We start from the raw sequence: 12,176 nt of genomic DNA on the forward strand, positions 1-12,176 counted from the left end.
ATAAAATTAGTAGTGCAGTGGCTCTGGCAGCGAGGCCTCTAAGAACCTAATTTGTTGTACGTACTTGCCTCTGAATGAGGACGAGGCCAGAGAGGGAGGGGGGAGATTGGGCCTCTTGAGGAGGAAGGATCTAGGAGGTTGTAGCTTTGGATGATGGCTGCCATAAGGGGATTCTGAGGTGATGAAGATGAAGTAGAAACTTAAATGGATGACTCAGCTTTTTGGAGCTAGACGAATCAAGTTTGACCTCATGTCTGAGACAATTTCATCTTACTTTATTGAACACCTTTTTCCTTTTGAATGTTAAAGAAGAGCTGGAATACTTTTAATATATGTACCACAATGGGATTTTTTTACTCTGCAATATCTTTTCTGTCCACTTGGGGGCAGTGGCGAGTTGTAAACGCAACAGTTTAACGAATTTCTTAGTAACCAGTTGCATGTTGACACACCCAGCAGTAGTAGTGTAAAGTGGCAAACAATGTAAATACTCAAGTAAGTACCTTGAAACTAAGCACAGTACTTAAAGGTCCTGAGTTACTTTCCACCACTATTTCAGCACACATTTGATCAAAACTGTGAACTTGCACTCGGAATAATGTGAAAAAAAAGAAAATAGCTCATGATTATCATGCATTTTATTGAAAATGAGACAAACAATACACAGGTATTGCAAGGTCAACACATCATTACAAAGAAAAACAAAACTTCATACAAAACATCTCAACAAAAATTCTCCAAATGCTCAAACAGAATTAAAGACAAATTACTGTAGGTGCTGAGCACACAATGCAATTATCAATCTGTATTCAAGTCGTTTTGGCTAAAATGTTCCAACAGTTTTGATCAGGTTACATTCATGTGTAAACATTGGTATGAGGCAAGACACTGGGAAACCTACAGTCATTACACTGTCCATCCTTTCATTGCATCGTTAACAAGAATATGCAGTTGCAGGACTTGGAGGTAGCCCCCGTCTACGCTGGTTCAAACACAACATCTTGTTTGTAATCAGAAAATAATTTGACAAACTGTTCATCTACAGCCAGCCGACTTTCACCCTGCTTTGCTTTTAGTCGAGGACAACAATGATAAAGGAGCGTCGTGGGGGAACGTCGTGTCCTGGTCACCAAGAGATGAATAATAACATATATCGGCTTTGTAATGTGCAAAACAAAGTTCACCTCCATCTCCTGTACACTCTAACATTTCTCATCTCCAACTGTAATGATTGTTTGATCCAGGGCACTTGTGACAAAATACATTTGGAAGAGTCAAACCTTTTGGGGGCTACATTTGATTTTATAGTTTCTATTAACAAACACGGTCTATCTTTGATACACTGGTTTCAAATGACATCGCCACAGGAAAAAAGGCATGGATGGGAGTTTTTAATCGAACTATAATAAACATTTACACTGGTACATACTGTACATACCCAGTTCTTTTCCCAGGAAATAAGCAGCGTGGCCTTTTCTGGTGAAAATCATTACTGAGGCAGGTTTAGGGATTGCAATTGCAACAGGCCAACAAATATATTCATTTTTATAAATAATTCTATGGCAGGATAGAAGAACACTTGACATACACCTCCGCTGAATCCTCTTTTGACAGCTTTGCACCTTTCTAGTTTGGATTTCTGCATTGGACTTAAGATTGGAACAGAACGATTTCAAGGCTTGTAATAAAAACAACAATGTGTTTAATGTGTCTTATCTTTAACATTAGATCTTCTCATCTTGTACATCAGGTTTTTTTTTCAAATGTTTTTAAGGATAACAGATAAGAATGAGCTGCAACACAAAAACACAGTATATTATGTCATAGCTTCTTTATAATGCTGTCATGTTTTCATTTGTATATCTGACAAGAGCTGCTATTTGGTAGTGTTGGACTTTAATAAAGTCCTATCACGAGTCAAGTTGAAGTACATTTACGCAGTCAGGCTCTTCCACCTAATAGGCATCATTCTCCTTCCTCTCTCCTCCTTCGTCTGAAACCAAATACTTCAAAATGTTCTGACCTCACAGCTTCAGGATATGTCCAACAGAAAGGATGCACACTGAATTATGTCCTTGGAGTATCAGTTGTAGGCTCTAGGGCTCTGTTGGGGCCCTGGGTCTCGCTCTGCCACCGCTGCACGGTCTAAAGGCCCGGAGGATTCAGTGGCCCGTCCTTCAGGCCTGGAGACTGTGCTGGAGGAAGCTTCAGCTCCAGGGTGCAACACCGACGACCCCTGCTGAGTCCCAGGGCCGATCTTCTGCTCAGTCAGAGGGCTGGTCAGGCCCAGATTGGATAGGGCATCCAGGGTGCCGTCTGGGTCCACCATCATGTCGATTACTGTCAGATTGGCGCAGGACAAACATTTGAAATTAGCACTCTTGAATTTAACACAGCTCCAGACAGTTCGAAATACACACACTTGTAATTTGATGTGTGATAGCTCCCTAAAAACGAAAGAAAAGCATCACATCCATACCGAGCAGTTGTCTCTCTACTCTCCTCAGGTCTTGAAGAATGGTCGAAATCTCCTAAAAGAGAACATAAATTAAACATTTAAATGAGTTGATTTGAGTAAGTAAGGGAAAGTTCATGCACCAAATAAATCAACTCCATTCATCTCTTCGTTGCAGGAATAAGTTGGGAGTGGTGCCATGTGCGCTCAGTAATGCTTTACGAGCCCTTTGACTGTGTCGGACAGACATATCTCTTCAGGGGTTCACTTGAGGGCAGGCTGGGTTAAAGGCAGGATTTATGACGCTGCCCCCGAGAGACGCTGAAGTTTTGTGGACTCTTAACTTTGTTCATCCGCAACAGCTCGTAAGTCTTTTTTCTCCATCAACACAACCATATTTGGTGTCCTCTGCTCTCCGAATAGGGAACTAGCAAGGTAATCTAAATGGTATGTGCATGACTGAAGTGTCTTTGATTTGGGATCAAATCAAACTGTCAGCACTCACTATGATTGCTCCTGTAAGTAATCAGACATTGTGTGGTTTGTACGATTACAGAGAAAGGAGAAGGAGTGGATTTAAAACTGTATGACATTAATCTCACCCTTTGAAAAGCTAATGCATTATTGACATACACAAATTCTTAAGCAAAATAATTCGTTACTGTAGCCATATAAAAGTGCCTTTCAGTGTCTGTCCTTTTGTATTCATTTATGCCAAACTAATGCCAAAAAGCAAATACTATGCTGATTAGACTTCCCTGAAATTAAAGGAAACTAAACGCTTCTCAAATAACGGGCACAATAAAATTCTTTACACTTGCAAACATAATGTTTGATCAGATTTTGTTTTAAAAGTTAACAGTGAATATTGTGTATCATTCTTCAGTGGTAGTTGTAAGTCTTACTTTATTACCAGCCATATATACCACATTATCATTCAGGCATGACTTTAAAACGACCAATGGTTTTCACGTTTTTCTTTTTTTCCAAACACAATATTTTGAGCGATTACCCAAACCCTCCCTACACATTCCCCAAAAACTTTTTGGACTTTCTGGCGCTGGAGGAAAGGTCGAGTGATAACCACAGTAAATAAAATTCAACCTTAGGGGAGAATAAATGTCTGAACCAAATTTAATGGCAATCCATCTGAGATATTTCGGTCCGGACAAAAGGTGGAGGCTGCAAACGTGGCTAACATATATTACTGTGTTGACAATTTCACGGGCCTTCAGCAGACAAACACAGACATGTTGAGAAGTGGGTGTGCTCATCACCTTATTGGAGCTCTTGAGGAGTAAGGAGTCACGCTCAGCATGCAGTTTGTTCTCAATCTCTTCCCATTTTCGTTCTTTATCCTTGAAGAGGATCCTGGAGGCCAAGCAGATACAAAAATAGATCAAAGGAAAAAAATACATGCATACTTTTAAATACTTTTTGATAGAAGTATTCGTTGACTGTTACAGTGATCTCATTCGGTAGATTGTGGGAATGAAAAAGAAAAAGGCCTTTGTGTTGTCATCCCGCGTGTGATAATTAGCATGACATGTAGCCGGTTGTCAGTGTAAACCTTTGTGATGTGCCACTCAAATTGTGTTAGTTGGCCTATTTCTGACATCAAACACGCACAGGAGTCCTAACAACAGCAACTCTTTCCTGCATCTGTCCATTCCTCAGTATCACGTGCATTTTATTTACACCAGATTGCAACAGCAGCACAGTCCCGTTTAGTGATGTAACCATAGGACGTAACATGATGCTCACCTGATTTTGCAGGTCGTTTTGTCGACAGACTGACGTATCCTTGTTGAGAGCTGAGTAACAGATGCTAATAGTAAACTGTCCAACACCGCCTGATAAACAAACAAAACAACATGCCACTTTTTAATCGAACACCGGTATACAATGAGTGAAAATGAGAAATTATGTGCAATTTAGCTTAATTATAGCTATGACTATATTTGCATTTACATCAAATTCTGTCTCATCAGCTCAGTGTCCAATCAGAAGCAGTTTGTCTGTTTTGGGGCGACTGTACTGTTGTTGGCATGAAGGGAGCTCCCTCTAGTGGCACACTGTGGTACACACGGACATGTTGATGTGCTACACAATGTTTCAACAAACGTACAGTATGCTCCACCAGTAAACTGCTGTGGAGGTGGGAAATAAAGTTTAAGCAACAGTTTCCCACTTCTTTAATTCTATAGGTGTGCTTACACTAACACGGTGTATTTCTACCCACTCATACTTTAAATAAAGAGTTAAAAGAGAATCACATGCAAGATTCAAACTCTGGATTGTCCTTTTGGTACACAGAGTGCCTGTGTAGTTTGAGCATTGTTTAATATTAGAACAGGGACTAACATCCTCTCTGTTCCATGTCTGTCGGCGGATGGAGCGGGAGCTCTGTCCACCAGAGCCCCGGGGTCGAAGCTCCACAGACCGCCCGTTGGTTCCCACGACGCTGCTGGGCTCTGCAGAGGGACCGCTCAGGTCCAAGCTGTCATCAAATACACGCTCCTCCATCTGATTAGCAGAAAATAAATACAAATCTCGATATTTTGTAGTTGTCTAATTGAGCAGATAGAAATATAAATTCAGTAAGGCGTTGAGTACCGGAACTCCAGGGTCAGTGGCTGCAGGGCTGACTGAGTCGATCTCCCCGGCCACATCATGAATTTCTCTGGCAAGCATGGCTAGGTCTTTGGCTAGGTCTTGGCTAATCCTAATGCAACAAACACAAATATGAAATCACCATCTGATATATGTTAAATACAGCTTTCTGCTTGTTTTTTCATACACAAACTCTTAACAATCAAAAACACTTTACGGTCCCAAACAGCTATATACCTCTAAGCAGGAGAAGGGTGTTTGAATACCGTCCTCATAACTCATCAGTGTTCTCAAACTGCGTACTGAGCACCTCTAACCCACGTACCTGGCTATTTCCTCGCTGTGTGCTGTCCAGTCTCTCATATACTCGTCCTGTTCCTTGGAGTTCTGCCTCAGGGCAGACAGGCCTGAAGGATTGGGAGTTGCTGGGGCTGAACCTCCTAGCTGGGCTACCCGGGTGGCGGGGAACGGGCGTGCGTGGCTCTGCTTGGATATGTGGCGGTTTGAGCCATACTCGTCCTCCGACGTGGAGGCATACTCCACAGGCGCGCGGCGCCACCGAGTGCCAGCTAATGTCAGGAAAGAATGGAAGTTAAGGTTGATATGGCGAAAGGGTTAGAAAACAGTATTTCCACAGCTTGCAGTCACAGAGCAATATTAGTATTCATTTGGAGCCACCTTTCTGGCAACCTGGACACATTGAAGTCAATATTCACTCTCCCTTTAGCTCTGTTTTGGTCGCCACTAACTGGTGAGATAAATATCTAAGGTCTATAACTTCTAAATGCCGCACGATGTTCACTAGCTAGTCGCTAACTTTGTCTGTCTGCTGTTTGGTTCGGTGAGGTAGCCCAAAACAAAACAAAAAGCTGAAAGACGCTAAAAACCGAGGGTGATCATTTTCTGTGGATTCGTCACTACAAGCGAATCCTTTCACATTATACATGATCATTAGACACGCTGTCTAGACAGGCAGTGCATAACCAGGAAAGAACAGAACGTATGAAAGGAAATACTATTTCCATTTCCACTTCACCTGAAAGAAAATGGTTTACTGTGTAACTACTTACACGCAGGTGGGACATGTCCGTAGGAGGAGGTGCCTTTATTCTTGTCGGGCAGCTTGGAGGCGCTGTTAGCCCTGGCTCTGGGTCCAGACACTGAGGTCACATTGGATCCTCTCAGTCCTTGTCTGATGGCATAATCACCTGCAGCGCTCCGGGCCCCTAGACCCCTACTCCTTGTCACAGTGGCCTCTGAGTCACTCTGGGCTGACGGGGAGCCCACCCTCGGCCTCCTCGGCTGCGCCAGAGCCTCTATCCTGGACATCCCTCTTCTTGCCATGCCTGTCCTGGATGTGGAACTAGCGGTGGAGGCCTCCGAGGCTACCGACATCCGGTCGAGCTCAGCTGGTTCGGTGTCTGAGGAGTCCCCCAGCCGGGCTCGCCTCAGCAGGGACGCCCTGGTGGGCCTGGGCTTGGGAACATTCGTGGCTTTACTGGCCGCAGTAGACGTTTTAGCCCGACTAGACTTGGTGCTAGCCCCCACAGTTGTGCTCCCAGTCTGGGCTCGGGTGTTTGAGCTTCTAGACTCCTGTGTAGAGGTGGGCTGGGAGTCAGAGAGGAGTGAGTTGGAGTTGACGTCATCATCAGTGAGGTCCAGGGAAGTCCAGGGGCGACTGGGCTGCGGAGGACCAGATGCCCTGGTCTTGACCCTCCTGTCCTGGGTCTCTCTGCTCCAGGCGGGGCCTTTCCCCGATGAGCACACTACCGTTCTCTCCTTCTGCTGTCCCGCAAGAGTCCGCCGTTTCTGGATGACTTTTCTCGCTCCGTCAGCCTGGCTTACTGTGCTGGTTGTGTCCACGTCTGACTCCGGCGAGATGGAGCCTTCAATGGACTGACTCGGTGGATCACCTTGGTCTGAAACGGTCGTCTCTAAAAAGGCCGCCACAGCGTCCGAGTCCTTCTGCAGTGTCTCCCTACTCTGAGCTCTGCAGCCCGTGAGCCCATCGATACGAGGTCTGAGGTCAACGGGCACGTTGGAGCTCGGTTTGTCCACAGTAAAACTCTCCTGCCTCAACAAAGGTTTCCCACTACTTTCCCTGGCCTTCTCCTCTTCCTTTTTCCTCCTCCGCACCTCCTCCATTCTTTTTTCCCCGCTGGTCAGTGGACGAGGGGGGAGCTTGGCCAACACACCTGACTTGCCTGATCTCCCGCCAGCACTGTCCTGCGACTTGGCCGGCGAGGAGCGACTGGGGCTACCACCGTGACTGCCCACACCTCCAGTGCCATGACTGGAGCGATTCTTTCCCCTGGCCATCTTCTCCTCCTGGCACTCCTTCTCCTGTAGCTCTGTGTCCTGTTTCTCCCCCATATCTGTAAGCAGGCCTGCGCCTGGGGTCCTCCTTCCTAGGGCAAGCTCCTCACCAGGGAGCTGGGGCAGGGTTCTCCTTTTACGCTCTGTGTATCCAGACGAGGCAAAGGAGGCCGAGTGGCTGGACTCACTTATTTCAGCTGAAAGTAGAGGAAAAAAACGATCTATTGTTAGTAAAGTGGATCCTCTGATAAATGGGTGATACATATCAATGGTGGGTGGTATGCTGGTAGAGTTGATGCACTGGTGTTTCTACAAAATGAACCATGAGATGTCATTGTGTTCTTCATACTTTAATGAATTGTCAGGTCTGTCATTTGTATAATGCTGAAACATGTGCATAAGCCACACTATGTAACTTTAGCTTCAAATGAGCCGACCAACCGAAATGTTTGTGTCTTTATTGTTCAGAGTTGACACAAGTACCTCTGTCTTCTGTGACCATGATGTGACTCTCCCCTCCTGATCCCTCAGGGTCTGTCCTAATGTGACTGGCAGCCAGAGTAGCCCACTGCGAGACCCAGCGAGGACCACCCACCATCAGTTGCTCAGATAGTACCTGCACAAAGAAAGCATGTAAGATAACGTATAGTCTTTAGACACCTGCCAAGCTTGAATTTAAACGCTTTTAGGTTTTGCACCTCTGTCTCCATGCGTCCAGGTTTTCCTCTGTCTCCCATACCAGACCTCTGGGAGGTGAGCCTCTCTCTTTGGTCGGCAACCCCCAACCTGGACACACACACAGCCTCCTGCTCATCCACACCAAACACCTGCAACATACACACATTCAAAAGTAAACAAGCATACGCGTACATGTATGAAAATGACCGTTCTATGATATAATCGGAACCCAACTTATTCTAGAAAAGGGGCTTTATTATACGGTTCTTCTTTCCCCACCTTGTCAATCATTTTCCTAGCATCTTCCTCCTCATGATCTCCATTCTCCAGCTCAATGGTATAGGTCCCTCTGTCACTATAATCATCCCCATGGTGGTAGCACTCATCACGGCCACTCTGCTGATGTGGTGCCTCTCCACGTCGCCTCTCCACGAACCCACTTGCCAATTTGGAAGTGGAAGTTTTGCGACGCCGAGCGGGGCTGTCCTCCTCCGCGAAGAGCCCCTCTGGTACGTTAGCGCGACCCTCTCTGATCTTCATCCCTGCTCCGCCCCACAGCCCCCAGGAGCGTTGCTCCATTGCTGCGGCCCTGCGCTGCTCTCCAAGTGCGTTCTCTGAGTCACTCTGAGTACCGTCCTCATGTTTACTGCCTGGCATGAGAGAGGTAGAGAAGAAGGTAATGGGGTCAGAATGTAGGAGACGAGGAGGGTTGAAGAGAGGCTTTAGGATAATATAATATCATTTAACTGATACAAACAAGCAGGAAATACACACATAACTTATGTTAAATACAGGTGGCTTCACACACCTTTAAGACTCTTCAGTTGTACAGGGACATCACTCTTCACACTTTCCCCGTCATCCTCTGCAACCGTGTCTTTCAGAGCCAACGGCAGCTCGTTCTGGGCCAGCCAGTCTGCAACTTTAACCTCGGCAGCTACCATGGCCGTCTGAAGGGGACTCAGCTCCTCCCCGACAGCCCTTTTAGGACGTGGCCTGGTCTCCGGTCCAACCTTTGCCACTCGCTCTTTGACGGTCACTTTGCCTGACGCCCCGGGGTCAAACTCAATGGTGAAGGAGGCGTGGCCATGGATGGGCTCTGCAGCAGAAGAGGCACCAGCCTCCAGTTCTTGCGAGGGGGATTCCCCGCTCACTTTACCTGCTGAGGCAGTATCCTTGGTTGGGATCTCAAAGTAGCTAGGCTCCTGATTGGATGCTGTTTGCGGGGCAGACTTTTGGACCTCTGCACTTTTCTTGATGTCTGTCAGAATTAAAGCGAGCATGTAGCAATATATTCATCAGGACTGAACATATTTAAAGTTGTGTAAAATAGAGATATTTCACAATCACAAGTTGTTTTTTGCAGTATTGTAAATACCTGAATCAGCTTTCTCTCGCTTCCGGTCTGAGCTCTTCTCCTCTGGCCTCCCGGGTTGCTGGTTGTTAGGGTCACCATCTCCCCACCAGGCAGGCTGACCATAGAGGGGCGTGATTCTGTGCAACGGTGCTCCGTCTCCTGGCGAAAACAACCAGTCACTTAATCTTACATGGGAATGGCACGACTGCATTTACAACAACTAAAACAGCTTTCAGCATTTATGAGGACAATATAAACAATTTCTAATGGTTTAGAAGCACACGTTTTTTGTGTTTATCGATATATTTATATAATTTTATGGTGAGAAATTCATGAAACATCAATCACGATTTTCCAAAAAAACAAAACGAGCTCTAAAAAAATCTTTTGTTGTCTGACTAACACACCAAAACTCAGATATCTTCAGTTTACAAAGATATAAAACTCAAGTTTGAGAAGCAAGAACCAGCAAATGTTGTCATAAATTAGTCAAAATTAAAATGAATCTGCATGAATCGACCAACCATTTCAGCACTGAAATACTTTTGAACATAACTAACCGTCAATACGTTATCCTAAGACTAAATTTGTGAAAGCGTCATCAGGAGACTGATGTCTGTGTCTTTGATATGCTCATGTAGTGCTGCAACCTGTGTCCCGTGCATCCTCAGTCCTTCTCACCTGTCGTCTTATCCTCCACCCTGCTGGCCTCGGGGGGCTTGGCGGAGGCCCCGTCACACGCTGGTGCTGCTGCCTCGGAGAGTTTAGCCTCAGATTTGCACGATTCCCCCTCTGGAGGTTTCTTCTGGTTCAGCTGCAGCTGGCTGCTGAACTTCTCGTGCTGATGTACGGGAGGGGCAAGGAGAGTTTAGAGAGATGGAGGCAAAACATAAACAAATGCTGCTTAATCTAGAAGGGCAGCCAGATTTTTGTTTATTGGACATTTTAGAAAACAAACATTTACAGCCCATAACTCCAGACTATACTGGGTTTTTTTTCTTAAAATTGAGGAGACATTGTGAATATTACTATAGGACTTTCATCTTCCTCATTAACATGAATTCCTATCGTTTCTACAGCTTCCTGGGCAGTTTGCTGTGATAAAACAGCACATTCATCAATCTTGTAACGTTTTATTTCACCCAGTTAATCAGAACTCTTCTCTCTCTTTGACTAACATCTACCTCATTCAGGTTTTTTTTTTACACACTGAAGAAAAAATACAGGAGGAAAGGGTTAAAGGGGTTTACGATGACATAAATTATTGACTTTGTCCGTTAACACATGAACATGCACAAGCTGCCGTCTAACCTTAAGGGCCTCCTCTGGAATATGCAGCTCCCCTCGAACCACAGTGAACAGGTTGGTATGTGAGGCAGGTTAAGGTAGAAGACGTTGAGCCCTTTGCAAGGGCAATAAACACACACTGATAGCCGTATCTATTATGCAGCAGGCAGAGTGCAATGAGTATTCACAGCTATTTAGGAACAGATAAAGTTACAGTGTTGTCCATGTACACTGACCTTGTGCTGCATGTCACTGGGATTGACAGACACACAAGATCATATTCAAAGGATATCGTATCCAAACCTCAATTTGTCATCAATTTGCAGCGTGACGTAGATTTGCTCCTGTATTCTGACATCATTTACAAATGTCTGCAAACACAAACAGACAGAGATTAAGAACAACAGGGTAAGATCCTGGCTGAATCGTATCAGTGTTCATGTAATAACTGAATTATGCCTGTAACACCTGGTACTGAAAATAACCGATTACCAAATGTTTGGGGCGGATCCTTGGTCAGAATCCTTGTCCACTTCACTTATTTTTGAATCGTAGTTTTATTATTTTTACACTGTCTTGTCTGGTTGCGTTATGACAGTATTTCCCAAGGACAAGTGAAGCTTTGAATGACCACACAAACAACATCTTCTGTAGTTTTGAGATGCTGAAACATGAAGTTCAGCAAATCCCTATAAGATCCCCCCCCCAGACATGTTTTGTTTGGAACATGTCACCTACTTCATTGAAATGCACATTCTCAGTGGATGTGCACTGGAGGCTGGGAGTTTCAACATCCCACTCATGGAAGCTGCAAATTGAATAATGATTGGCTCCAAACTATTTTAGAAGTTCATGCACGTGTTGAAGAGCAAAAGCGGTTAAGACACAGAAACACTCACCCCATTTAAGCTGCCCAGGTCCTTCACTTTATGTTCGTCTGTATTCGGCTCATAGTTGATGACTGCGTGCTGCTTGTCCACACTGCGGGACTGAATCACACCAGAATCCAGTCAATCACTGTAATCAGCGCTAATCCCAACGCTTCAGATAATAATCCAGTCTAGATGAAGAAGTGACAGCTCCGAGGCTTGTGTCTGCAGGAGTGTTGTACCTGCAGCATCAGCTCACAGTCGTCCCTCCCCACGAAGATCATCTCCCTGGGGAGACGATGACGCGTCCCCCCGCTGCTCACCAGGAACCAGGAAGTCAGACTCATCTCTGCCTCACTAGCTCACCTTTGACCCCTAATGCATCCTCCTGAAAACAGGAACAGTGTTATTTATCTATCTATCTATGAGTCTATGCATGAGTCATGCGTTCATCAATAAACGGATAAATTACAGTGTGAACAGGCGTGACTGAGGCACGCCGCTTTACAAAATGACAGAACAAAACCATCTATGTGTGTGTGTCATATGCACAGTTGCTATTTCAGGTATCACCCGAGGACACTGGCATGCCTATCTTTTT

The 12,176-nt window shown here is 45.1% G+C and overlaps 1 protein-coding gene across 1 annotated transcript; it reads right to left on the reverse strand.

Moving 5' to 3' along the window:
• Nucleotides 1-2,083: 2,083 nt before the first annotated feature.
• Nucleotides 2,084-11,922, reverse strand: cep170ab (centrosomal protein 170Ab; the record flags this gene model as incomplete). The annotated part of the gene is made up of 18 exons (XM_079160078.1): nt 2,084-2,340; nt 2,480-2,531; nt 3,733-3,826; nt 4,220-4,308; nt 4,820-4,981; nt 5,072-5,180; nt 5,394-5,637; nt 6,139-7,581; nt 7,868-8,000; nt 8,083-8,211; nt 8,342-8,712; nt 8,871-9,323; nt 9,441-9,578; nt 10,101-10,260; nt 10,731-10,789; nt 10,999-11,077; nt 11,606-11,695; nt 11,818-11,922. The coding sequence occupies 18 exons, from the start codon at nt 11,920-11,922 to the stop codon at nt 2,084-2,086; spliced, it is 4,167 nt and encodes a 1,388-aa protein (XP_079016204.1).
• Between the last annotated feature and the right edge of the window lie 254 nt (nt 11,923-12,176).

The sequence above is a fragment of the Pholis gunnellus genome, assembly GCF_910591455.1.
Source record: "Pholis gunnellus genome assembly, chromosome: 5".
NCBI lineage: Eukaryota > Metazoa > Chordata > Actinopteri > Perciformes > Pholidae > Pholis > Pholis gunnellus.